We start from the raw sequence: 24,387 nt of genomic DNA, 5'->3' as shown, positions 1-24,387 counted from the left end.
CTAGAGTGAACTTACCGTATAGAAGTTGTAGACTGTAGTCTGCAGCGCTCCTTTAGCCTGAGTGACATAGCCTGCAAATTTTATTTATTGGATACTACTTCATTATCAAACTATTTTCTGAAAGGTAAGCCCCCTACCTTGTTACAAAAACACAATAGCTATCATAACTCGCCTTCCTCAATACCCTCAATGTTTTCTGACGTCCATTCAGGGTCATGCCAGCCTCTCCTATTCCTCCCCAAGGATGCCACAGGCAGGACAGCTGCCCTGGGGTGCAAGTCTGCTCACCCTCCATACCCGAGAGCTCCCCCAGTGAAGCAGACTCCCCACAGGCAGACCCCTGCAATGCTGTGAGCTATTCCTTGTGAGTAAAGCAGTAAAGCACCATCAGCTAGACCCAAATATGCCTCTCATTCATGAAGCTCCACCAGCCAAGTCTCTGTGGACAGAACAGCAATGTAAGGTTTCCCAGCTGGCATATTCCCATAGTTACTCTGGAAATGAAAAATAGGAACAGCAGCTGGCAAAGAGAGGTTCTGGTCTCAATTTTGTGTCTCTAGGCATTTCGGCAATGCAAAAAGATACTGTGCAGCAACACAATAAAACTGCTTCCTTTCTTGTCAATAAGACAACAATAACATGGCAATCTGTGGGAAAGCTGAGGTTGCCTCTAGCTTTCAGAATTTTTTTTTAAATCTACTTCAGTAAAGTTGTTGATTCTCTTAATTACCTGTATATCCTGCTGCTGCATTTTAAAGCTGTGCAGCTGGAAATTAATTGGATCTTTTTCTACTATGACTTTTATTTGCTATCATATTAGTAACATTTTTACAAGAGAAAAGGCCTTTCTTTTGTGTGGCTCACTTAAAGTTGATTTCATACATCCAGATTCAGCAACCACACTAATCCCTTGCTGCATCAGCTACCTTTTAAGACCTCAGTGGCCAGGCTAATTGTGCTAAAACAACTAGTGCAGCAATGAAGAGTGGGTGCGGACTACGAAAGATGAGCATGTCTGACTTCTGCCTGTCTGTACACACGGGGCAGCAGCTAAATGAAGTGACTGTACTTTTGAAGCTGCAGCACAAGTCTCTCTAGTTCACTGTGTGCAGAAGTAAAACATTTGTTATGAAAACAAACTTTCATTTCTCTGATCAGTTACTAACCTGCCAGCAACATCAAGACATAATAAGAAGTTCAAATCTTACTGTAGCTGTTTCCCTATCACAAACAGCAATCTGTAAGCCATTGACCTTTCACTTGCCAGTTGACAAGAACAGCTCTAGAAGCTACCGGAGTGTGTCAGCATGTGGGCTTAACTTAAATAGCATTATTGACCCAGAAAGCAACCTCTTTCTATAGCTAGAGCAAGAGAGTAAGCAATAAAAAACACCACTAGTTTTTCCACACATAGGTGTATGAGCCGGATCATTAGTCTTTATTTAAAAGACATATGATCAAGTTCTACCATGAAAACACGAGGAGACAGAGAAAGAACTACTTCATTTCCAGTATGAAAAAAAATCTGACAGGCTGAGAGATTCCTGCAATGATTATTGCGTAAGAATGTGGCATAACGCAAATTCAGCCCACACACATAATCACCTCAAGATCTGACCTTTTTGGGGGGTAAGATCAGTACACATCTGACAGGTCTCTTACCCAGCTGCTTGTGGAAAGGTGCATGGGTTTGACCCCCAGGGATCTAGCAAATGCTTTGCATCTTTTTAGAAACTGGTACCATTCCAGTGGCTTCCCCATCAGAAAGAAATTATGAATATTAGCTTTTCTATAAACTGCTGCCAAAGGTTTAATTATATTAGTGCTGGCAGATACCACAATAATACAAATTGTTTTCTCTGTGTGTTAGGTCATAAGACTATCACTAACGTACCTCATAAAGGGAGGAACCAGAGGACTTGAATCTTGCATGAGGCATGAACTTTTGAGCAAACAGAAAAGAGCTGCTTGCAGAGAAGAGCCAACTCATTTAGAAGCCAGGCATATTTTGGACCAAGCAATATAGAAGCCTGGGAAATTTAAGTTGAGAGAGAGTGAGAAATCTTTCTCAATTCATCAAATATTCTAAGTTTGAAGATTACTCTGTAGTAGCTTTTTCCATACACTTTCCTAAATCACCTTCACATAGAAGCACATTTTTAAAAACTGATTAAATAAAAGTTAACCTCTGACACCAATGATTGTTAATACTGCTTACGCAGCTTTCTCTTTTGCTGCCTCAATGAAATATTAACAACTCATCATCTGAAAGGACTCTGAGGAGAGTCTTGTATATCCGGATCCATCCTTTAGTGGAATAAAACTTAAGGTGCACATTTGAATGCTTTGTTAAATTTGCATCTCTTAAGACAGGTCTAAGGCTCAAGTACTCTCAGCTCTTCTGAAAATCCACTGAAACCTGCAGGCAGCAAAGAAAGCTTTAAAAAATAAATACTGTGTTCAGATCTTAGTGTCTAGTCATTAAGTTGATGCATCCCTTTCCTTCATTTCAGTTTAGCTTAACCAGTGCTACAACACATCTTCCTGTATTCCAGTAAGGTCTCATCTTAAAAAGAGAAATTTGTCTCATTCCTGAAGAAGAAAGCATCTTTTCTGCTTCCTCTGTTTGGGCTCGATTCCATAGGAAGCATTTAGAACTGCAAAGTACCCAATCTTCTGCATGAAATTTAGTTCTTAAAATGTTGATATCAGCTTAAATGCTCACAATGAAATTAATATCACTGAAGTTTAACATATTCAGGTGAACCTTTCAACTCATCGTTTGTAATGCTGTCTAGGAGCCAGTTTGCTTTCCGAATGCTGACTAACTGACATTGTATGAGGTTATGAGGGCTCAGGCACAGAAATAAGTTGCTATGCTGAGTCATAACAGTTGTCCACATGCACACACTTAGCCTGTGGCAAATGCAAGGTAATAATGATTTATCTTACAATCACTTTTCTAGAGCTAAGTCAAAGAAACCAAGTCAAATTATCTTGAATTTGCTGTGAACTATGAACATGCATTCACAGTTACCATGTATTAGTAAGCTTGCTAAGAAGTTATCAAGCTGATCATGTGTCTGAGTCCTAACACTTAGATTAGGCTAGGATAGCCAAAATAGGAGCCATTATGCAAGGCTGAATGCAGATCTGCTCAAAAGTTACACCGCATGTTCAGAAGAGTTCAGTGGGGCTAAACGTGAACACGGGGGATTGGCTATTACTTGGTCCAAAAATGCACTGAAGATGTGCAGAAGTGAAAACAAGAGAAGTACCAGAGTGGTGTTGCAAGAAAGGCACTTTTAGGGAGCTGAATTCCAGCTCAAAAAGGCTCAGAACTGTGAGCCTTGCACTTGCCTAGGAAATTATCTTATTTCACTCCCACAAGCAGAGATGTTGATACATTCTTCAGAAGTCAACAGCATACCCTATCAATGCAAATGCCTTGCAAGACCTCGACACCAGCCAACCTCAAGTCAAAAAGCATAACAATATCGTGTTCCTCTTTTGCCACAGGGAAACAGCATTTAGCCTCAACTTCCATGCTGAAAACTTCCACCTTTGCAGTGAATTGCACAAACCATGGCCTAATCCACCATCTCACAATGTAACAGTCATGCTGAATTGCATTGCCCTTTGGCTTTGTGTAGCTGCCTTCCCCTTTTCTGTCCCTACTATTAACAGCCCCTTGCAGGTGTTCCTTCTTTCATGGTACCAACATGGAGATGTGGCAATAGCTAATTTCAGTTACCAGTGCTAATGGCAGCTGCCATGAAACTGTCTAATTTCCAGAGGAGTCAGTATGCAGTTGCTACAGGAAAAAAAAAAACCAGGCAGTTCTGCAGAAGCTATGCATCAGCAGGAGTGACCTCTCTATAAATTTAACAAGGTTGGTCTTTCTAATCTTTGTCACAATACACAAACACCTGTCTTACTTTCATGTTAACAATAAAAATGTCCTGCTGAGGTTTTAAAATTATTTTATGATGGCAACAACCATCATTTTTAACAGGAATACATGAAAAGAATTCAAAAGGTGCCAGAAAAGCCTTCAAATGAGACCACTAGCTGGACAGAAACAGTTCCTTCCTGGCCCTGAAGGTGAATGCTTTAAGGTTTGATTGCCTTATTACCTTAGTTTGCATAGCTACAGCTGTTATTAGCAGTCATAAAAATCACTCAGCTATAAGCGCTTGACTTGGAGGCTACTTCCTGCGGTGAATTCGATAGGCTGACAAGGTGCCAAGTTATGCTATGTTGTCTTCTGTTTGCTCTAGATTTACTGCCCTCACAGCTAATGAAAGCAAAGAGGAGGAGCAGATCCTCAGCTGAACACCAAATTAAGCTCTGTTGGTGCATACCGTTAGGAACTGGGCCTCTCTGTGTTCTGGTCACCTTTCAATGGCACAGCAAAGAGTTCGGCTTGTGAGCATCAGGCTACGCACTTGCTATGGTATTCTGCTGAATGGGATGGGTATTTCTTGCACAGCGCTAAACATATTCTCAGCTTTTTACATATAGTCCTAGTCTCCTTCTATTTTCCAAGCTAAATGTGGTTTTGTATCATCTCATTTGCTGCAACTTCTGTCACGTTTTCAATCCAAATTGTTGGCCATTTTCAATCTGCAAGTCTAGAAGGGATCCAAGCTGAGCATGGTTTTCCAGGAGCTAGATGGATATCACATTAGCTGAAGCTGACCTAGCATTTAATTCAAGTGCACACAATGATCTTTCCCCACTATATGTAATCTGTATTTTGGTCTGCAGGAACCATCATAATCCATCTTCACTATGACAGCTTTACAGTATGAAGATCATACTCCCACTTTTCCCCTCAGGGCCCTTGTACACTGAGAACTTTAAGCACGCTGACTGTCCATCCTCAGCTGGAATTTAGTGCACATTCACTTGCAGACTGAGTAATTAATACCAATCCCCATCTCTCCTGACCAGCTAAATAAGGTCAGATGAAGAACAATATTTTCTCCTCACCACTGATTTTACATGACTCTTCTTTTTAGACAACACTGAGACACAGAACTCTTACTTTTCTCAGATGGAATTAAAAAAAAAATCGGTGATCAGTTTGGAAGATATGAACTACAGACATGCATATTTTCAAAATTGCACAGTTCTGAAAAGTGCATAACAGAGCAGAAGAAGCACTGGCTCTAGTCTGGCTGTGCTCTACAGCCCTTTCTGAAAAGGCAGGAGAGGGAACAATTGAAGATCCAGAACCTGCAGCATTAACAGATGGCAACCTTTCCTCAAAAGAGGATATTCTTTCAAATTCCATCAGTATAACCTACATCATGAGAATTTTGGGTGGACAAATAAGTAACACTTGATTGATCAAGGATTATTTTCCAGTAAAACAGAACTTAGATCAAACCAAGGGTAGACTCCATACAGCTTTAATGACCTTGTATCAGCTATTTCCTGTCTAGGAGAAGGGCTGTAAAAGACAAATAAATTACAGTCATATGCAAAGTCTTACACATCTTACTACCTAATGTGTTTAACTTTGGAATGCAGTGCACACAGTAAATACTGCCAATTACTTACTCTTTACTGATAGGTACACTTTGTGTATATTTTCAAAGCAAAATTTGTTCACAGTACATACACAGCATGTTCTTCCAGTTTTTGTTATAAATTCTTGCCTGCCTCTGTAGTACATTAATCTCAAGTAGACCTGTACTTTGTGAATCACCTAAGGCCCTTGTCGTTTTCTTAATTTCTGCCTCCTTGTAGGCTTATTATTTCCTAATTTTTACTCTTGTTCCTTTACATACCCTGATCACTTTTCCTATTGGCAGCCTAAGAGACAGGAGAGAACAACAAAACAAAGTACTTGGAAAACTTGAAAGATCTTAACAGTCAAAAGCCAGAAGGTGAAGAGAGAATATCAGCTTAAGAAAATTGTCTGAAAGTATACAGTCAAGACTTATAGCTACATTTATTTCTTCCTCATAAAAGTCAGCTTAAATAACCTTCAAATGGGCCTTCTCTACTTATTTTTTCTGCTTTTTTTTTTTTTTTAAAAAAAAAAACACAGCAACAACGAATATACACTTTCTTCTACACAGGACACAAACAAAGACAAAAAGTCATTGCCCCAAGGAGTTTGCACAATAAACTAAACTGACAAAACGCACTTCACTAGGGTCTAAAAATAAACAGTGATTAAAATTAGTGCAGGAACTGTTCGTTGATATTTTTTCATAAGCAAACAGCAAGATTACATTAACTGGCCCCTTGAGAATAAAACAGATTTACAATAGATTTAATTAAATGCATTTAATGAAGTTCAAATATAAGAACAACAAACAGGCTCATCATCTGAAATGGTGCCTAAACTCTAGTAAACCATTCTGAACTGTAATAAATGCTTCATGGTTATCTTCAGTTTTCATTTTGGCTTTCAGCACTCCACAGAGGATTTTTATTTGCACATGGAACGTTTTGGATTTCTCCCCTTCAATTTGTTTACTGGGTTTGTAATGTAGAAGTTTCAGAAGTTACTTTTAAATCAATTTTTGAGAGGAAGTCTTTATTCTATTTTAATTAATTTTTAATAGAGCATCATGGACTGATTTTCTGCTCCACAGTGACATGCCAAAAGAAGGATGACTGACTACAGGTCAGTGGAAGTACAGTGTTGTAATCTGTATAACTGAAGAAAAAGGTCTCACATGTCTCTTCACAAGGTATACTGCAGGCATTTACTAAGTCATCTTGCACAGTCATTTACACTAGGACAAAGGGAATACAAGACGGGAATGAACTAGCTCCAAAATGTAGAGCACTATTCCATATGTAGGATAATAAAGAACCAAGCCTGAAACACTTCTAGAACTACTGCTTAGTGTGTATTCTTAAGAGCGGCTGAAACATTCCCCCTTCTATAACAGTAGCTTTCAGAACTCTGCGTACTCTGATTCTTTGGTTTTCTTACTATCAGCAGGATGGCATAGAGTTACTAAAAGCAAAAAGCATGATGATGCTCTGTCACCAGTAGAGTGAACTTAATTTCAGATCAGAATCTATCCTGAAGTTTATCAGCAATTTCCTTTGGAAAAGCAGCATAGGGGTCTTTCCTAGAGGAAATGAAGTGGAAGAAAGAGATATATTTGTGTGTGTGTATACATAAATACATGCACACAGAAATAAAGAAACTAGACCAAGCACGCCCAAAAAATCAGAAGTGGAATGAATATATTTATGCATTAAACCATTAAATTCTCCATACTATTAATGCATTAAACCAAGAATTCAGGGATAATTCTCCAAATACTTCCCACCACTAAGTTGCTCTGGTCACAATGGCTGCAGTGACAGAAGTCACGTAAAATGGGTGCATTTACATGACCAACCCAGAGGACTAGAACTCTGAAACACCCATTCCTGCATAGTGTCCCCTACAGACAGTGGGTTTCATGCACACAGGGTTCAGTCCTATCCAACAGAAATAGATGATTGTGAAAGTTCAAGAAGAAAAGTTTACAGTTTCAAAGCTCGATTTTCCAGCAGAATAGTATTATGGAAGGCTCCCTAGGAGGAAACAGAGCATTGTACAAGGATGACAGGATTTTAGTATTTGCTGGAACTACTTTTATTAGGAATTAAGGCAGAGTAAACAAGGGAGATATAGCCTGGACTCAGAAGCTTTTTGAAAAAATAAGTTTCAATGATGCTAAAAACCTAAAAAACTTCAGAGGTAAATTTAAAACTTCTATAGTCTTGTTCTTTCCCAAGGGCATGCTTTCAAGAGAATGCTTTTCTAAAGCAAAGCCCTTGTTTTTAAGTTTTTTCTTTTCAGAAAGCACAGTAGCAGCTTGTTGTGAATGGTAAAGTGTATGAACTCTGTGCAGTTGATAAAAATTCCAGCTCAAGCCATATTTGAAGATAAAATCAATCAACCAGCAAGATATTTTTAGTCAGTCTCTTCTGTTTCCAAAGTTTTTCCAAATTTTTGTGAACACTTATAATTTCCCTATTTCATAATCCACTCTGATACTGATTCTTCCTGGCAGGCGGGGGGGGGATTAAAAAAAAAAAATCTAACTTCCATATATGAAATTACAAGATGGCCCTTTTTGTCCTGAGTGTAGCAGAAGAAAAGGTTATTTTCTCAACTCTTTGCAAACTGCATAGCACCCATCTCAGGCATATCCCTCCACTTTCCTGTACATCTGCTTCTTAACACATAAAGCATGGGACAATAAAGTTTGTTTCCTTCAAATGTATTGCCAAGGTTTAGTTTTGATGCTCAAAGTATTTTGGGTTCTCTTACAGGAATGGCCTTTAAAGTCTGCAAAATATTATACAGTTACCACTCCAGCTCTCTTTCAGCTGAGTTTACATTGTAAGTTTCCTGGTAGAATTTCATTTTTCCCTACTCTATGTCCATGCAACATTTTAAAAGTCTTGGGAACAAATTCTCTAATCGTCTAATCACAAACCATTCTCTTGCTTTAGTAGAGTTGTGGCTACTGACAGGTCCTTTGGGTTTCTGTGGTACCATCTATGGATTCTCCAAGAAGTTACGAAGAGGCATTTCTACTCAATGTATTCAAATTGGGCACAAGAATACTAGCAGCAATAGCATTAACAAAAACCTTTTTTCTCATGAATGATATCAAATTGTCCAGCAGATAAAATGGGATACTGAGGAGCAATCAGTTGTTTTCCAGTATTTCTGTTAAGCATTTGTAACTAATAGGTGCCCTCCCACTCTCTCACACTCAAAAGGAAACCAAGCCATAACCACTGCCACACTTGAAACCACCTTTACTGGAGAACGTATGAGGAATAAGGTGCTATATTATTCATGTTCATTATGTCATAAAATGCCTAGAGGCCCCAGAACTAACGGCCCCTTGCACCAGTGCCGACTGTCCCTGCTTCAGAGACAAAGCATTGAGGGGGCAGGGAGAAGAGGCAAATACTCACAATATGTGATTAAAGTCACTGAGCAGTGAACGCAAAAGGAAGCAAAGAAACCCACATCACTGAGCTTAGAAAAATCTCTTAACGTACATAACCTGCACGTACATAACCCCTGTCTCAAGCCCCTTTCCAGAAATCTTGATCTAGCCCTAGCTATCATCACGCCAGGTGTCTGCATTTCACCTACTTATATAAAAGTGGGAATAAATCTTGATAAGCTGGTCTCTGACAATGTTTAAAAGGATCTTTACAAAGACTCTGAAGCGCAAGACAACATTCAGGAGATAATCAGCATCAATACTAAATCCTGGCTGCAAACGGCATTTCCAGGCATTTAGTATTACAGAGGTGAAGACCCTTGTGATGACTGACTAGGGCAGAGAATAATGAAAAGCTGGTAACGTGACAACTAGATTTTTCCCTACAAAGCACTTATTCACATGAAAACAACTTGATCATTTATTTATAGAATTATAGAATCATTTAGGTTGGAAAGGACCTTTAAGATCACTGAGTTCAAACCATTTAGCATTTACACCTAAAAATAAAATAGATAAGCTTCAGGACACCCTCTGATGCTCTTGTAATTTGTCAGGGAGGCCTGGTGGCCAGGAACCCTTAGCCATGTTGTTCTCCTAAGTCACCTGAATAGTAGCTGGTTATATTATTTGCTGAACAGGACAAACTGATAGCTTTGGTTTACATTACTTCAAAGCAAAAAAAAAATCAGAAATCTTCCACAAGCTTGCAAACTAGGCCTCAGTTAAACCTTCCTAACATTGCAAGACTCTTCACAATGACTTTCGTAGAAGCTGGTCCAAATGTAGACAAAGCTTTCTGAGCACATTTTCCCTGTCAGTCCTGTCTGTGATCACTGCCGTGATATACCTGTATGGTACAATTGAGAATCATGTCACATCCATTTTTACCTCCTGCACATTGGCAATGAACTTCACACAAAGTCTTCAGGGATCAGAGACTGATCAGTTAAGAACTGATGATATCTCATTACTATACATTTTCTTCTGATGAGTTCTGTATAATTTCTTTAATAACACTTGAGTTAATTTTCCATGTTCTACATTGCACTGAAGTAACTGAGAAAACATACAAGAATAAAACAGAGATGATTGTACTTATGGTTTGTGTTTACATCCATCAACACTGCCTAGCTCCAGCAGCCTAAAACCTGTCAGGAAGAAAAGCAATAATAAACCCTATCTATCAGCTATCTGTCTCTTGCTGGAAAGAAAATATCACTCTATATGCTTTAAAATAGAAATCTTTTTCAAAACTAGGCCTAAACTCTGCTTTTAGTAATAGCCTTGACTTTCTTGCAAAGTAATAGTGCAGTAAAAGGTGTAAAGAACTTGCAGAATTCACATCACAAGTGTGTTTTATAATTATCCAGTGACACCGAGCTCCACTCATCATAGATCAATGCAGCCACAATGAAGTTAGGGAAGTAGAAGTAATTTCATCAAACATAGTTCCAACCTTTAATTCTTTTTCTGTCTTTCCCTCAGCCAAAAGCCTGTGCATAAATTTAGCCAGCTATTTAATAAACACATATATATGCCACTTACACAAATTCAAAAAAGAATCAAACAATTTGAACTAAAGCATGACAGACGCATGTATTTGGTTCAAAGAGCTGATTCAAAGAGTACAACAGAAATACTTCACTCGTGCTCCCACCCATACAAGTATTACCTTGCACTGGCTGCAGCTTAATCACTTGACATTCTCATCTACCAGTCAGACCTGAGACTTTTTTGGCTTATAAAACCAAAGTCCTCAGATACCTTAATGGCATAAGTGATGGTGACTCTTGTGCTCCCATACAAAGAAGAGCTACAGATGCTCCTGCTGAGATTTGCTAGTGACATTAAGCACAATAAGCAGCAACCAGTCCCTTGGAAGATGAGAGCTCATTACCTTCCCTTCCCCTTCAACCTTTGGAGCAGTTCTGAATTCAGCTAGAGAGGTTAGGTGGGAATGAAAGGTGAAGTGCAATTTCATTTCTCCTCAGAGCAGTTTGTAGACTTAAAAGATGGTTTCATTAGCTGGAAGGGGCTTTTTCTCACCCCTGTACAGATGTAATCCTTCCTTATTCTTCATAAAATACAGCTAGGCACATTCCAAGTTCAAAAGCTGCTGGACAATCAGCCTTCTGCTTTCATTTGTCAAGAGGAGTAGTTCCAACAGACTCTTCAGCATGGGGTCAGACTAGAGGTGTATGGAAAAAGAAAGCTTCCCCATCCACCAGCCCAAAGGGAAGTTGAGCCCACTTGGAGTGCAAGACACCATATTCACTCCCATCACCACAGCTCTTCTCACACTCTGGCTGATCAGATCTTACAGGGTTGACATTGGTCTCATTCTTATCTGTATTACACTGTTGTAGCCATGTCAACTGCAGACAACTATCCTGGAGTGAGACAGAAGAGAGTCTGGCCTCGAATGTATTTTATCTGACAATACCCACCTCTCAAGTTCTCAATGCTCTGGAATATAGGGGAACAACCAACCACTTTAACTCAGATCCACTGAATTAAAGAGAGCTGTCCCAACAGAGAATTTGATGCTCCATTTCTGACGCCATTTCAGAAACACTTTAGAGGAAAGAAAACAATGGTTTTACATGATAGCTGTGTGGAATCACATTTCACAGTTACATCAGCCTCTAGCTATTTATTCCTTACTTCCCAGAAACACAGCACAGCATCAAAAAAAAGGCTTTGTCAATTTATTTTTTGCACAGCAATACAATACTTCATATTTAAAAGCCCAAATCTTTTTCTAAGCAAAATCAAAGGTTAGAACAGGATTTTACAAAAAGCAAACAAAAAAAAAATTATTATGATGTTCCTCAATCTACTCTTAATTCCATGTCCCATTTACGTAAAACAATGTGAGAAATAAATGTCTCAGTCAAGGAGACAATACATTGATTTGTGTCTTCTTTGAGTGGCACCCTTTGGGAATCTAAAGGGAAACTCCTAAAGATTTGCTTTCTAATTTTTTTGTCATCCCCTCCTTCCCTTCCACACCTCAGAATGAGTTAGCCTTGGTTTTGTACATTTTTATTTTCTTTCTTCTTGCAACAGATGTGGAACAATAGCAAGATACAGGAGGAATATCAGCCACAGGACTGAATCTTTATGCAGCTTTAAAGACCAACATGTTGCTCATATGAATGATTCAACCCAAGAGAGTTTTTAGAAGCCATAAATCTTCACACGCTTGAGTAAGAAATAAAAAAAAAAAAGAATTCTGAAATGTACAACACTTATGTTGAACTCTGGCAACATTGTTGAAACTGTTGGAAAAGCACTCTTCACTAATCTGTTCATCACAGGCCTCCATCCAAAAGACAGCACCAGTTATCTGGTGTCATCTGGTGTTTATCCTTCACCAGGTTCAGGCTCTAATGTGGGCTCTCTCTCCAGCTGCCACTCAAGGGCCACTTTCAGAATAGAGGGACAAAGAGCCTAAGAGCTAAACTAAGTACATCAGTACTCTTCTCCCAGTCAGCCCAGTTACACCTGTGCTGGACAGCTTCAGTGGTAGTTTCAGGAATTCTAGTCCTTAGCTGTATATTGGATGTATTTAAAGGAAGCCTTCTCCATAGAATATAAGATACCAATTGCCTTATGCTATACAGAAATTTATCTCTTTTTTTTTTAGCCTAATATCAGAAAGAAGGGATTTTTTTATTGCCCACATAAACACATAATCCTTTTATGAATTTTCCTAAGCTCTTGGCCTCAATACTATTTCCACAGCAATAAGTTCCACAGAACTGTACATTGCATGAAAAGCATATTTCCTCTTCTCACTTCCAAATCGGCTGTCTTTTAACTTAACTCTCTATGTTCTTGAACTATGAAGTAAAGCAGAAGCTGAACATTTTTCTCTCTGATTCTGTGCCACCTTATTTACAGCGTGGGAAACAAAGGTACAATTTTGTGTCAATTTATCAGTTTGTCTTCTCCCTCTCTCCGTCCCATCTCTACATCATTTTTCCCACTGTTAAAACATCTCCCCTCCTTTCAGTTTATACTTTTGTTCAATGATGCAAGCAATCAGCACAGCTATTATTTCAGAAAAGAGACTAGTCTCACACGTGGACAAAATCCTTAAGCTACAGAGCAGGGGAGGAAACCAAGACTCCAAATCCTCACTAATTGTGATGATCTGGCTTTCGCTAATTTACAGGATTAACTCACTCCTCTAATAGTCCACAGATTTCTTCCTCACATCACAGTTGAGTCATGGGGTTTTCATACTCATAGGATAAGCCTACTTAGCTCTTTTCAGTCCATGGGATACCCTTTACCTCTTTCTTCCCTTGGTCACCCCAGTATCATGAAGGGGAAAAGTAATGATTCTAAGGTCATTAAGCCATGCATAAAAATGCCGTAAGAGATCAAATCACACCAGAGTAATGCAAAAAAGAAACCCCTCCTACAGTTCACATAGACTTCAGTTTCCCCTCTTGATGATATTAGAGAATCAGCATACAACTGGGCTGTTAGTTGAGGGGGCGGACAGGAGGAATGAAATACAAATAGCCAACTCCTGTAATATACAAATTGAATGATCAAACAATCATGGCAAAATGTCAGCCGATGACATACACTGACTTTAGTAGGGTCATATCTAATTATTAGTGATGTGGTTTAAAAAGGCTTTTAGTCAGAGGAAAGCTACTTCAGAGATAACAACTAATGCATGGGGGATGAGGGCAACAGAGATAATTAAGCAGGGATATAATTTCAGTGCCAATGAATTTGTTTGACAATCTGTTTCTCGGCCCAGTCAAACAAACTTTGGAAATAAAATTCCTGCACTTTCAGTCTACAGTCTCGCTATAGAGTTACTTTGTTGTTAGAGTCCAGGTCACACAATGAAAAAAAACCATCAGTGCAAGAGTTTGCACACATTTGTTCAGCATCGTCACTCATCAGCTCGCAGTAATAGGAACAAAGTTTTCTACTATGTTCAGGGAGCCATCACACTCAAATATGGATCTCATACATTCAGTGACTGAACTGCTATTGAAACATAAGCCGTCCAAAAATTTCTGGACCAAAACCTAACTGCACGAAGGCAAAATACCTCCTGCATTAGGTTATCTCGTACCGAATTGTGTGTGGTCACATAAGAACACAGTACTAGAAGAGACAATATACAAATCTCCTTTTCTTTTGTTGCTAAGATGCTTTGGCAAAATAGGTCTGGCTCTAGGAAGCACGGCATAATTATAGAAGACACCTGTTAGTCTACAGATGGAGCAAGTAACTCGATTTCTGTACCTTGCATTATATGCTTTAGAAGCTGCTTAAATTACACTGGCACTGTTGTAGCAATCATTAACATTTTGGCTTTATCCTGCTGAATACTTTAAGAAGCAACAGAAGCAGCAGCAAGTGGAAAAGAAATAAATTAGCAGAAACTTGGAAAAAAGCTTGAAATCAAAATCCTGGATAGGAATACCACCCCCCCACACAGGCATTGGCTCTGTATCTGAACTCTCCATCTTGTGCCCAACTCTAATCATTACCACTTTCTTTTTAAAAGCCTGTGCCTGAAAGAACTGATGTGTTATGAGACAGCCGTGACCTAAGTAAACTCCAAACAAATCATTCATCACTGCAAAACTCCAGAACAAGCTGGTACTTTCTCAGAGAACAGTGTTCTTCTAAACACACATTATACATAAAGAGGAAATAGAAAGCACATACTGTAGGTTTTCATCAGTTGTACACAAACAAAGCCTTTGATAACTCTCTGAATAGGCTTGAGATCATTATGCCTGGGGCCAAGAGGCTCTCAGTAGTTTAAGATCTCATTTTCCAAACTTTTGGTCAAAAGGCTCTTTTTAAGTGCAGGGGAGAAAGGAACACTTTTTCCTTTAATATCGTTATGTTCACAATACCCCTACTCAAATCCTTACATGCACTATCTTTTTCCTTACCAAATTCAAACTTCATAACCTCAAGGTCTGGAGCAGGAGGTGCTCACCCACATCAACAGCCACGTCTTCTGTTATCCATCCTTCCCTTTCATGGCCCACATTGTGCCTGGAACAGTTGGCCTTTTCCAGTTCTCTGGTTCTTTCTTATCTTCCTGTCATTCAAATCTACCAAACATGCTGTGCTAAAGTTTTTTTTGGTTTGCCTTTTTAAATAATCTACTTCAAGACATGAAAAGATTCTTATGCAGATCCAGGAGGGTAACGAGAGCATCGAGGAAATACCCACTGTTTTATGTTCTGCAGCTCACACCACAATGCAGTTAATGCCATGCTTTTGGTTTAGAGGCACACCAACATGTGAGAACCATGCAGTTAATTTAGGCTGAAAGAGGGTGCCCATTCTAAAAAGGAAGAACTACTTATAAATAATGGAGCACTTTTACTCCAGAAAAAGTGTTTTAGTGTAACCAGCTTAATCAAGTCACTATTTTCAACTCCCTTCCCTTTGAAAGCAAACCCTAAATCAGTCTGAACTACTAAGGACTCAAATCTATCTTAATCTATCTTATTCTTTAATGTGGTGGTTTTGTTTCAGCTGCTTTAGCAGCTTTGGATAATAAAGTAATAAAAATGTTATGCATTCAGTTTATTATAACATTCTGTATAAAAGTTATGAGAAGCAAACATTTCATCAAGGTATTTGGACTCTTGGCTCCTACATTAGCACCCCAGGCCCAAAGGTTTTTCGTTCTTTAGAAGTGTTATGTAATAACCAGTAAGTAACAGAAATGTACTTAAGATTGTGGTATCCTGTAATTTGCATTAGCAGCTGCACAAATCATTACAGCCCTTCTCAGGTAAAACCTCACCAATTTAAATGAGTTTTCTCTGAGCAGGGAAGGATTGAAATCCCTTTGAGTGATAGGGAGATCAAGAAGCCTTTACAAGTGTTAAAACACAGTCTGATCCCCAGGGTATTCAAATGCTACCTGCTGATGACTGAAAGAGCATGATTCTTAGACTGTGGATCAAATTCTATTGAATTTGGCTAGTATTTTCCTACATGTATTCAACAGAAAGGGGTCACTTTTACCCTGACCAGGTAACCGTTTAAGCATTCCAGTGTTTGTAGGAGAGTTTTAACAGGCCATGCTTTTTGTTTAAGATCAATCAACTCCCTTTCCCTGCCTCTGATTCCCTGTTTTGTAGGAGCACCTCTTACCAGAAAAATTTGATTCAGCCCCTTACAGAAAACAGTGTCAGCTGTTCATTTGTGAGCCAGGCCTAGGGGACATCACAGGTTTTTGGAACCAGATCTTTGTTTCTGTCTAGTCAAGGGGTGGCTATAACATGGAATCACATAAAACAGGGCCAGTGGGGACTGATGCAGTCATCTACACCATCTCCTAATCTCCAGGTGGGACCAGTTTTGCCTAAACAATTCTTAGCAGCTATTTCTCTGACTTATTCTTAGGAGGCTTCATTGATGAGCTCCCTTAATGCCTCCATGAAATTATTAGAAAGGTTCTGGTACATCTGACCTGCATCTCCAGTTAAAGACATTATTACTACTGCTATTTTTCAGGCTGTAAATATATAATAAATTACTAAATCTGGTAGTATATAAATTCACATTTGTTTTACTTACTTATTCCTGATAGCAATTACTCTTTCTGCAAAAGTAGTTGAATAGTGGCATGTAATTTAAGACTTGCCCTACACTACTGCAGCAGCTGAGCCGTACAATATCACAACACTCATTTCATTTTTTTTATGTTATTTTTTTCCACCAGAATTGAAACAAAAGTTGCCATTCATTCCCCATAACAAGGTTCTAATTTTAGGCAGTCTGGAGGGGAAGATCCTAGGAAGGGAGCACCATCCTTGAACTTACAACAATAGGAATACTTTTTGGTGCCTAATATTGCCATGAGTCAATTCTGAGCCACAGAATGTCACTTCCAAACTAATGTTTTCTCTTTCTGGTGATACTTTAAGGAAGACAATACAGTCAGTTTTCAAGGTACTCAACCATTTCTGTCAAGTTATCTAGACTGTCTAAGAAAAGCTAATTTACAGTGGGAGGTGTCTACAACAGGCGCCATTAAGTCTAGAGCCATGAGACTGACTTCTCCCTGGACATCAATTTAACAAGATTATGATGTAGAAGGGTTCTGCACTTCTGTGTGAAGTGCAAGGCTTTTTATCCCAAGAAATTATTTTCTATTCCTCTTAGCTAATGCACAGTGAGGTTTTGCTAATCACTGTTCTTAAGGGAAGGCAAGAAAATTTAATATATAGACATTCGCAAGTACGTAGCCAGCGCCTCTTTTTTAATTCACCTTCAAATCAAGAAGGGTTCTAATTAAGATAACAGATTCATCTTCCTAGTGCTCTTCCCTAGCAGAGTTTTGTAACTGTAACTGTAAGTGCATAACAAAAAATATATTTATATGGGAGAGAGATCTAAGACGTTCTGGAAATGTGTAGAAAATAAGATTGGTTTCTGTACACAAAAGCAGAAAAGGCAAAGCTTGCCTCTCCCCACTACTTCAAATTACAAATAAATTACTTTTCAAAGTTTTTCTTCTTACTTGACTAATTCCCAGTCTGATACAGATACTACATAACCAAACACTAAAATCCTTTCAATGTGTTTAAAGACAAAAGCTATAATTATTATTCCTTGACTGGACAATTAAATGTGACACTTGTGTAAAGCGAGAATTTCAACATTTGAAGGTTGCAGTCTTAAAGAGAATATAAAATTTACTATCAATACAGTCCATCACAGACCAACATTGCTAGGTTTGTTAGGGGTTTTTCGGTTTGTTTGCTTTTTTGGGGTTTGGTTGGTTTTGGTTTTCTTGGGGGGGGGGGGGGGGGGGGGGGGAGTGGGTAGAATCTGCTACCAGACTCCAGGTGCTGTCTTTTCTCTTTTTTTATTTCAAGGTTATTGAAAGGAGAGGGAAATGGTAGGGAACAGTCCTTAATCTAACTGGAGCCAAACTGCAGAATCAGTCTGGAAAGTTTTGAATATGAGATTCTCCTTCGTGAATGCTTTTAAGATAAAATGAACCATCTAGGAACCAAGAACATTATTAAAAAGGAGACAAAACACATTTTCATAGAAGATGAACCTAAAAGATTGTGAATGCAATAAAACTGAACTGATTTTCCTAATACAAATAAAAATTATTTAGTTTTCTTAATGTTCATTCTTTGTTTAGGTTTTCTTCTTAGATCAGATTTTTTTTTTTCTTAGATCAAACTATGATCACATACTGACCTGCTCAAATGTGATTCAGGTTCACTAGAGCATAGATCCACAAAACTATAAAGTCACATATTTTCCAGATAAAATAACTGTAGTTCACTTCTGGTTTTACCAAGTCTTCTTTGGTGCATGACAGTATCTTAATGCTTATGACTAACGCTGCTTTTTTTTGGCTGCAATGTCAGTTGCTCTCATACTGATAAGTGTTAAATATTAATTAAGGGATCTATCTTGCAATCTGTTCATAACTGAGTAGAAAGACCAACTTCCAAAGATATTTATGTGCCTAAGGAAGCCAACAATAGGCTTGTGTTGGAATCTGCCAGTGCTTGGGCACTCTGAAAATCCCACCACTTGCAGTTAAGTGCCTCAGAAAGCCTACCTCCTGTCATAAAAGCCCCTTCTGTGCGAGCTGGTGTGGATGGGTTCTACAGGTACTTATGGGTGTGGTGTACCAGACAACAGCAGGCCAAAGAGGAGGAAAAGAACATGCTGAGAGGTACATGAAAAGCTCCCCAGAACTGCTAAGCTTTGGAGACTAGTGGATCCGCTGAACCCATGAGAACTGATAAAAATAAAAACATCAAGAATCAGTTGAATCTGCAGAAGGCCACCAGCACATACTAGCATCAATAAGAACGTATGTAACTTAGAATACATCAACAAAGGTAGTGCCTCTATAATCAGACAAAGACTATAGGATCATATGCACACATGATGAACGAAAGGACCCTCTGGGTACTTCCTGAACAGCCACCCTGAAGTCACTGGCACACCAGTGATGCTTTCCACTTGTGAGTAAAAAAGTGTTGTTGGCCTCCCAGCTGTTGCTCCAACTATTATGAGCAAGAGCGAGTGTGAACTCTGTGAGGGAATAATTGCATATACTCTGTGAACAGTTATCTGCTATTAATAACAACAGTTTGGTTCTATTATTAATAAAAAAGCTGAATTAATAAAAGGTGTTCTAATTAATACTGGTTGTGATCTGTGTCTCCCCAACTCAATCCCCTATCAGGGAAAAGGGAATTTATAGCACTCCTTGTTCTGGTGCTCACTATGTGAACGGCTCTACTTCTCCCCAGGAGGAGCAAGCAGTGTTAGCATGCCCATGCAAGCTTCGATGGGAAGAAAACAAACATGTTTTGTTATTTTAAAATACTTACTTGGTAGGGATATAGAGTGACACCATTTGTTCTTGACAAAGACCAGGTGCCATCAAGGTACTGATGAGCCTGGATAGCCACAGAGTTGAGAACGTTACCATTGCTGGGGCTGGTGGCCATTTGAAAGCTGACCTTGGCTTGGTGTCCAGGAGAGCCATTTTTCTTCTCCACCCCATTGACAATTCCTAGACTATTGGGTTTTCCACTGTGTTTGTTGGCAACAAAGCCTGTATAATTAGATGTAGCATAAGGAGCAGGCATGTATGCCCAGTCCCTGGGCGGCAGGCTGCCCATGTGCCGGGGAGCCACTAACGTGGGGATATTGGAGAGAGGTGGGGGAGAACCTGGCGAGGCATCATAATGTTCTGAGTTGGCAGCCTGCTCTAAGGTCAGCACCATCTGAATGGCCTCTTGCTTCAACTGGTTCAGGTGTGTGGCACAAACATCACATCTGTTGTCCTTCTCATTCCATGCCTTACGAATGGTATTGGGAACTTGGAGTTTGTCATGAATCACCGAAGAGAAACCTGGGTCCTAAAAATAAAACAGAGAAGGGAGGGGGGAACAGGAGAGAAATGTTTAACCATGGTCACCACAGTGAAACATTATTACTGCTGATTGTGCATTTCAAAAGCCAATTTATGAGATAAGCTTAGAATGCAAACAAAGGCCATTAGATACAGTCAACATATGCCAGCAGCAGAGCTGAACAAAAATGAGAAACTAGATTGTGTTGGAAAGAAAAAAATTCTTTTACTTTTACTGATAAATGGCAAATATTATAATTCCACTGCAAGCTTCAATGCATGGCAGAGAGAATGAATTAACCTGCTTCACACCACTGCACCTAATTTCTGGCTTGAATGAAATCTACTTTTAGTTACAAAGGTGAGATCAAGAGCAACTCCACTAAAACCAGTGGGCTTGTAGCAAGGTTCTCAAATCCATCTACTCATCAATGCCAGCTTTTGGTACTCAGAAAATCCAGGATATACTCTGCAAGAAAAATGTAAAGTTTCAAAGCCTGCCTATAAAGAAAAAATGAAAAAACAGAGGTACCATCACTCTCCCAAAATCCTTTTCAGAATTCAAAACAGACGGATATTTGATAACGTTTTTAAGAGCTTTTCAGTATTTCATTTACCAAGACGACACTTTTCAGCCAGGAAAAAAACCCTTCTGTTAATGAAATGTTCTACCACTATTCTGGGTATCTACTGATAATATAAAATAAAACAATAATTTTATTTAGAAAATAGAACATCTATAGGGTCAGTAATTTGTAATGAATAATTTTCTTTGTGGAAAGCATAGTTTTGGTGCAAAACCATGTGATCAGGTTTAAAAAAACTCTTGCCTCACATCCTTACCTCACGGGTAGATCTTTGAATGTCAGTGGTGCTCTGCACAGAGCAATATGCCACCCTGATCTGACTACAGTTATTGAATGCTGGCCTAAATTGCAAAGTGCTTCAGTAAGTTGTGAAGCCACACAGCAGTCTTAGCAGGGGCTTATTACCAAACTTGCCCAGTTCTTACACTATCGTGCAGTTTTAGAAACGCACAGCAATGATGTGTGTGTTACGCAGAGCAAACAATGACAGTTATGTGATGGAAATATTTCTTGGAAATTTCACACCACATTTTTACGGTTTTACAGACCAGGCAGGGCAGACTTCACCCTCCCCTCCTTAAGTTTTGGAGACTTATTGGTGGATTTTCTTATGACTACTCAAAAAGATTTACAATCAGTAGTATCAAAAATTTTTTTTTTTTTTTCCTCTTCATCTTTGTGGCTTTATCAGCTTTAGCAGCAAACTGAAATCAGACTGGAAGAGTGTGTGGCGAGGGTGGAAATCACACAGACACCACCCTTATCAAGTAATTTGATGAACCCCATGCCATCCAAGACAGACAAGTTTCATGTCTGGATAGTTTGGCTGTGCTGGGAAAGAATGGGTAGGGGGTATAATATAGGGAGGGAGAGAATTCATTGGTAGAGAGTCATATTCATTATGATCCATCTTTATTATATACTCAAGCATTTTATTTTCACTGTTTAACTACCGTGAACAGCTCCTCAGCATGCAGTGATTAATTGATTCATAAATCATGGTGCCTCTTTATGCACAGCAGCAAAAGAGCAGTTCTAGCCCCTGAAGCCCAAGAGAGTCATATAAGCTGATGGGAAACAACAGGAGGCTGAGATCTGATCAAGCCTCAAGCTGGTCATTTCTATTCTATGCACAAAGGGGGTCAGAGCATCAAAGTGTGTCAGGAAGGCAGGAACTGGATTCTGCACCAACCCTCCCCCCTTAACCTTCAGGAAAGGGACTGGTGGAAATCAGGGGGAAAAACAGGATGCAAAAGATGTCAAATCTTATTTTCCATCCCAGACCATAACTAGGTCAACAGATCACATCAGATATAGGCACCCCATCCACGATGCCAGGTACACAGGGAAAGGACTCTCTACTTTTACCCTAATGAGCTAGACAAAGCTACCTATATAGCTGAAGTGAGGTGTGAGTCTTCTTTCCAGGCTGCTCCACATCAGTCCAGGAAAAATCCTTGCCAGCTCTTCCTTCAGCTAGCTAATGCCACAGAGCTAGCTGTTGTTCTTTGGAAGTTAACTTCCCTTAGGCAACTGGGCTTGAACCCAGGTAATTATATACAACATTCAGATCCAGCAGCAGTTCAACATGGAAATTCCTGGATACTATGATAAATATTCCAAGGAAATAAAGCCTTCTCTAAAGTAAGCAAATGTCAGCACGATATAAATATTCAAGTAGCACACCAACTTTAAAGACTGCTGGACAGCAGTGAATTCAGCTTCATCTCAGTGTTAAAACAAACATCAGATCATTCTCTGATACAACAATAAACAGAGAGAGAAAGGGAAGGAGGGAAGGAAGACTGTTCCTCCTCAGGAGCACAAAGGAGGAAAACAGGCACAACCTGAATTGATTACTCCCAAGATTGGCCCTACTAATCTATCGGACTCTGCTAGATGGATAGCTCAACACTGGATCCAAGTCTGGAATATGAAACAGAAAAGCCTATAAGACAGCAAATAAATTTGGAGAAACTCAGGTTCCAGAAACACAGTAGTCACATTTTGTTCTGAAAACAAAACTGATAGTGCCTAAAAGAGAGTTTACTTTCTTATTCTGCACTGGGCAGCTCCACTATAATTTCACAGAAGAATTGGCTAACAGGTTTGCAACACGTTTAGCAGAAAGGAGGCCAACGCTGGACAGTCACTACACCCTGAACAGCAAGGAAATGCAGCTACACAGCACTTTGTTTCAGTATTTCATCTGCAAGCAATCATCTGCACACACTCCCCTAGGAATGCTTATTAGTTCAATAAACAGTATCTTGTCCCATGTGAAATAGTGATGGGCAAACCTCACTGGATAAGCGCTTTGAGTTAGCTGCACTAAGCAGCAGGAGCTGGAAAGGTTATACTCACTACTGAAACTTGTGAGGTCTAAGAAACTCCACACTCCCTGGCAGGAGAGCAGATTTGCTTGTGAAATCTGAGGTTGACACTGGAAATACCATTTATATTTTGGCACGCGTTTCCAGTCCTGACAGAACAAAGTACAGTGACACTGAAAACTGAAACAGAACTTTAAAAATCACAAAAGAATTTGGTCTGAGTTCAGGGCAAAGGTTCATGATGGTTTCTCTTATTGCTGTAATGGTTCACCCATCTTTAGTATAAACAGCATTACTATAAACTCCTATTCCTATAATAAACAAATGAAGGCGTATAAGAGGTCTGAAAGCTTCAGGAGATCAGTCACAACGCAGACCATAGCATAAATGCACGAGGCAAGCAGTGAACTAAACAGAGTGCACATTGAGCTTTGTTGCAAGGGGCCTTTTCACATTACCTTTGAGTTTTCAAGCTCAGGTAAACACCAATTCCAGCCATGTTTGGTTGTTCATCTTCACTGTAACCAGCTAGTAATTAATCCCTCATCTTTTGTCCTGACCTAAAAACCCACATGGGAAAGACGGAAGAGGGAAGGAAGTTTTGTTTTTTAGAGACCCATCGTAGACAGGTATATGAAGAATTCTTGCTTTAGGCAGTGAAAATGTACCCAGCAAACAGGCACTAATTAAGAAACACTGAAGTACACAAACAGCTGTACCAGGGTAAATGCAATCCTGACCTCATGGAGGAGGGGGAACGGCACTACTGTATGATCATGTAAGGTAATGCAGAAGCATCCTCCTCTCTTTCGTCTCCCTTCGTAAATCTGTACCTTGCTGTGTAGTTTTCATGACATTCTAACTCCAACAATAAGAAAGCAGACTACAGACAGAATAATCCTTTCCTTCCTGCTACCCAGCTTGGTGCCCATCTTCCTCAACAGAGGAAGCAAACAACCACTTTCAGCATGAAGCACAGCCTGTTTCACACATTTGCACAAAGCTCACAAGGAGACATGATGCAAGCAGGCAGAGCTCAACTGGTGCACAGAGACGCGGGCAAGAAATAGGATGAGCAATTTGCACTTTTACATGTTACATGGAACCTAGCTGATCATAGATTCATATACAAATACCCCATACGCATGCTACTGTGTTGCAAACGTATAGCAGGCAGACACTAGTATAGGACATACGCTCTAAGATTTTGTGCACAACTGTATTTGATTTGGTCAACTATAGGCTACGCAAGTTAGACATTGTAACCCTATGTCATCACTCTACCTCAGAGAAAACTCAACTATACAATGGATCTCAAGACCCTCTTATCAAATTGTGTTCTTCAACACCAATATTACTCATTGCTCTTCAGGAAAAAACAAAGCAGTCAATACTAACTAAGTCACAGAGGTCAGCTTCCAGTTGAAGATGCTCACAGAAGACTCATGGAGTTCTTTTGCTTCTGAAAGGGTCCAGGCAGCAATGACTGCTGGTATGTAATCCATCACACAAGGTGAGGGGAGAAGTAGGGGAAAGCAACGATCAAAGCTCTGCCCAGG

General features: G+C 39.5%; 1 protein-coding gene across 1 annotated transcript in view; it reads right to left on the bottom strand.

Moving 5' to 3' along the window:
• Positions 1-24,387, bottom strand: part of KIF26B (kinesin family member 26B) — a 299,953-nt gene that overhangs the window by 188,504 nt on the left and 87,062 nt on the right. The window contains exon 3 of the mRNA XM_076334227.1: positions 19,382-19,915. Coding sequence (XP_076190342.1) covers positions 19,382-19,915 — 534 coding nt within the window. The remainder of the gene's footprint in view (positions 1-19,381; positions 19,916-24,387) is intronic.

Source organism: Aptenodytes patagonicus, chromosome 3, assembly GCF_965638725.1.
Source record: "Aptenodytes patagonicus chromosome 3, bAptPat1.pri.cur, whole genome shotgun sequence".
In the NCBI taxonomy this organism is placed as follows: domain Eukaryota; kingdom Metazoa; phylum Chordata; class Aves; order Sphenisciformes; family Spheniscidae; genus Aptenodytes; species Aptenodytes patagonicus.
Note: the sequence above shows the minus strand (reverse complement) of the source record. Positions and strands in the feature narration are given on the sequence as shown.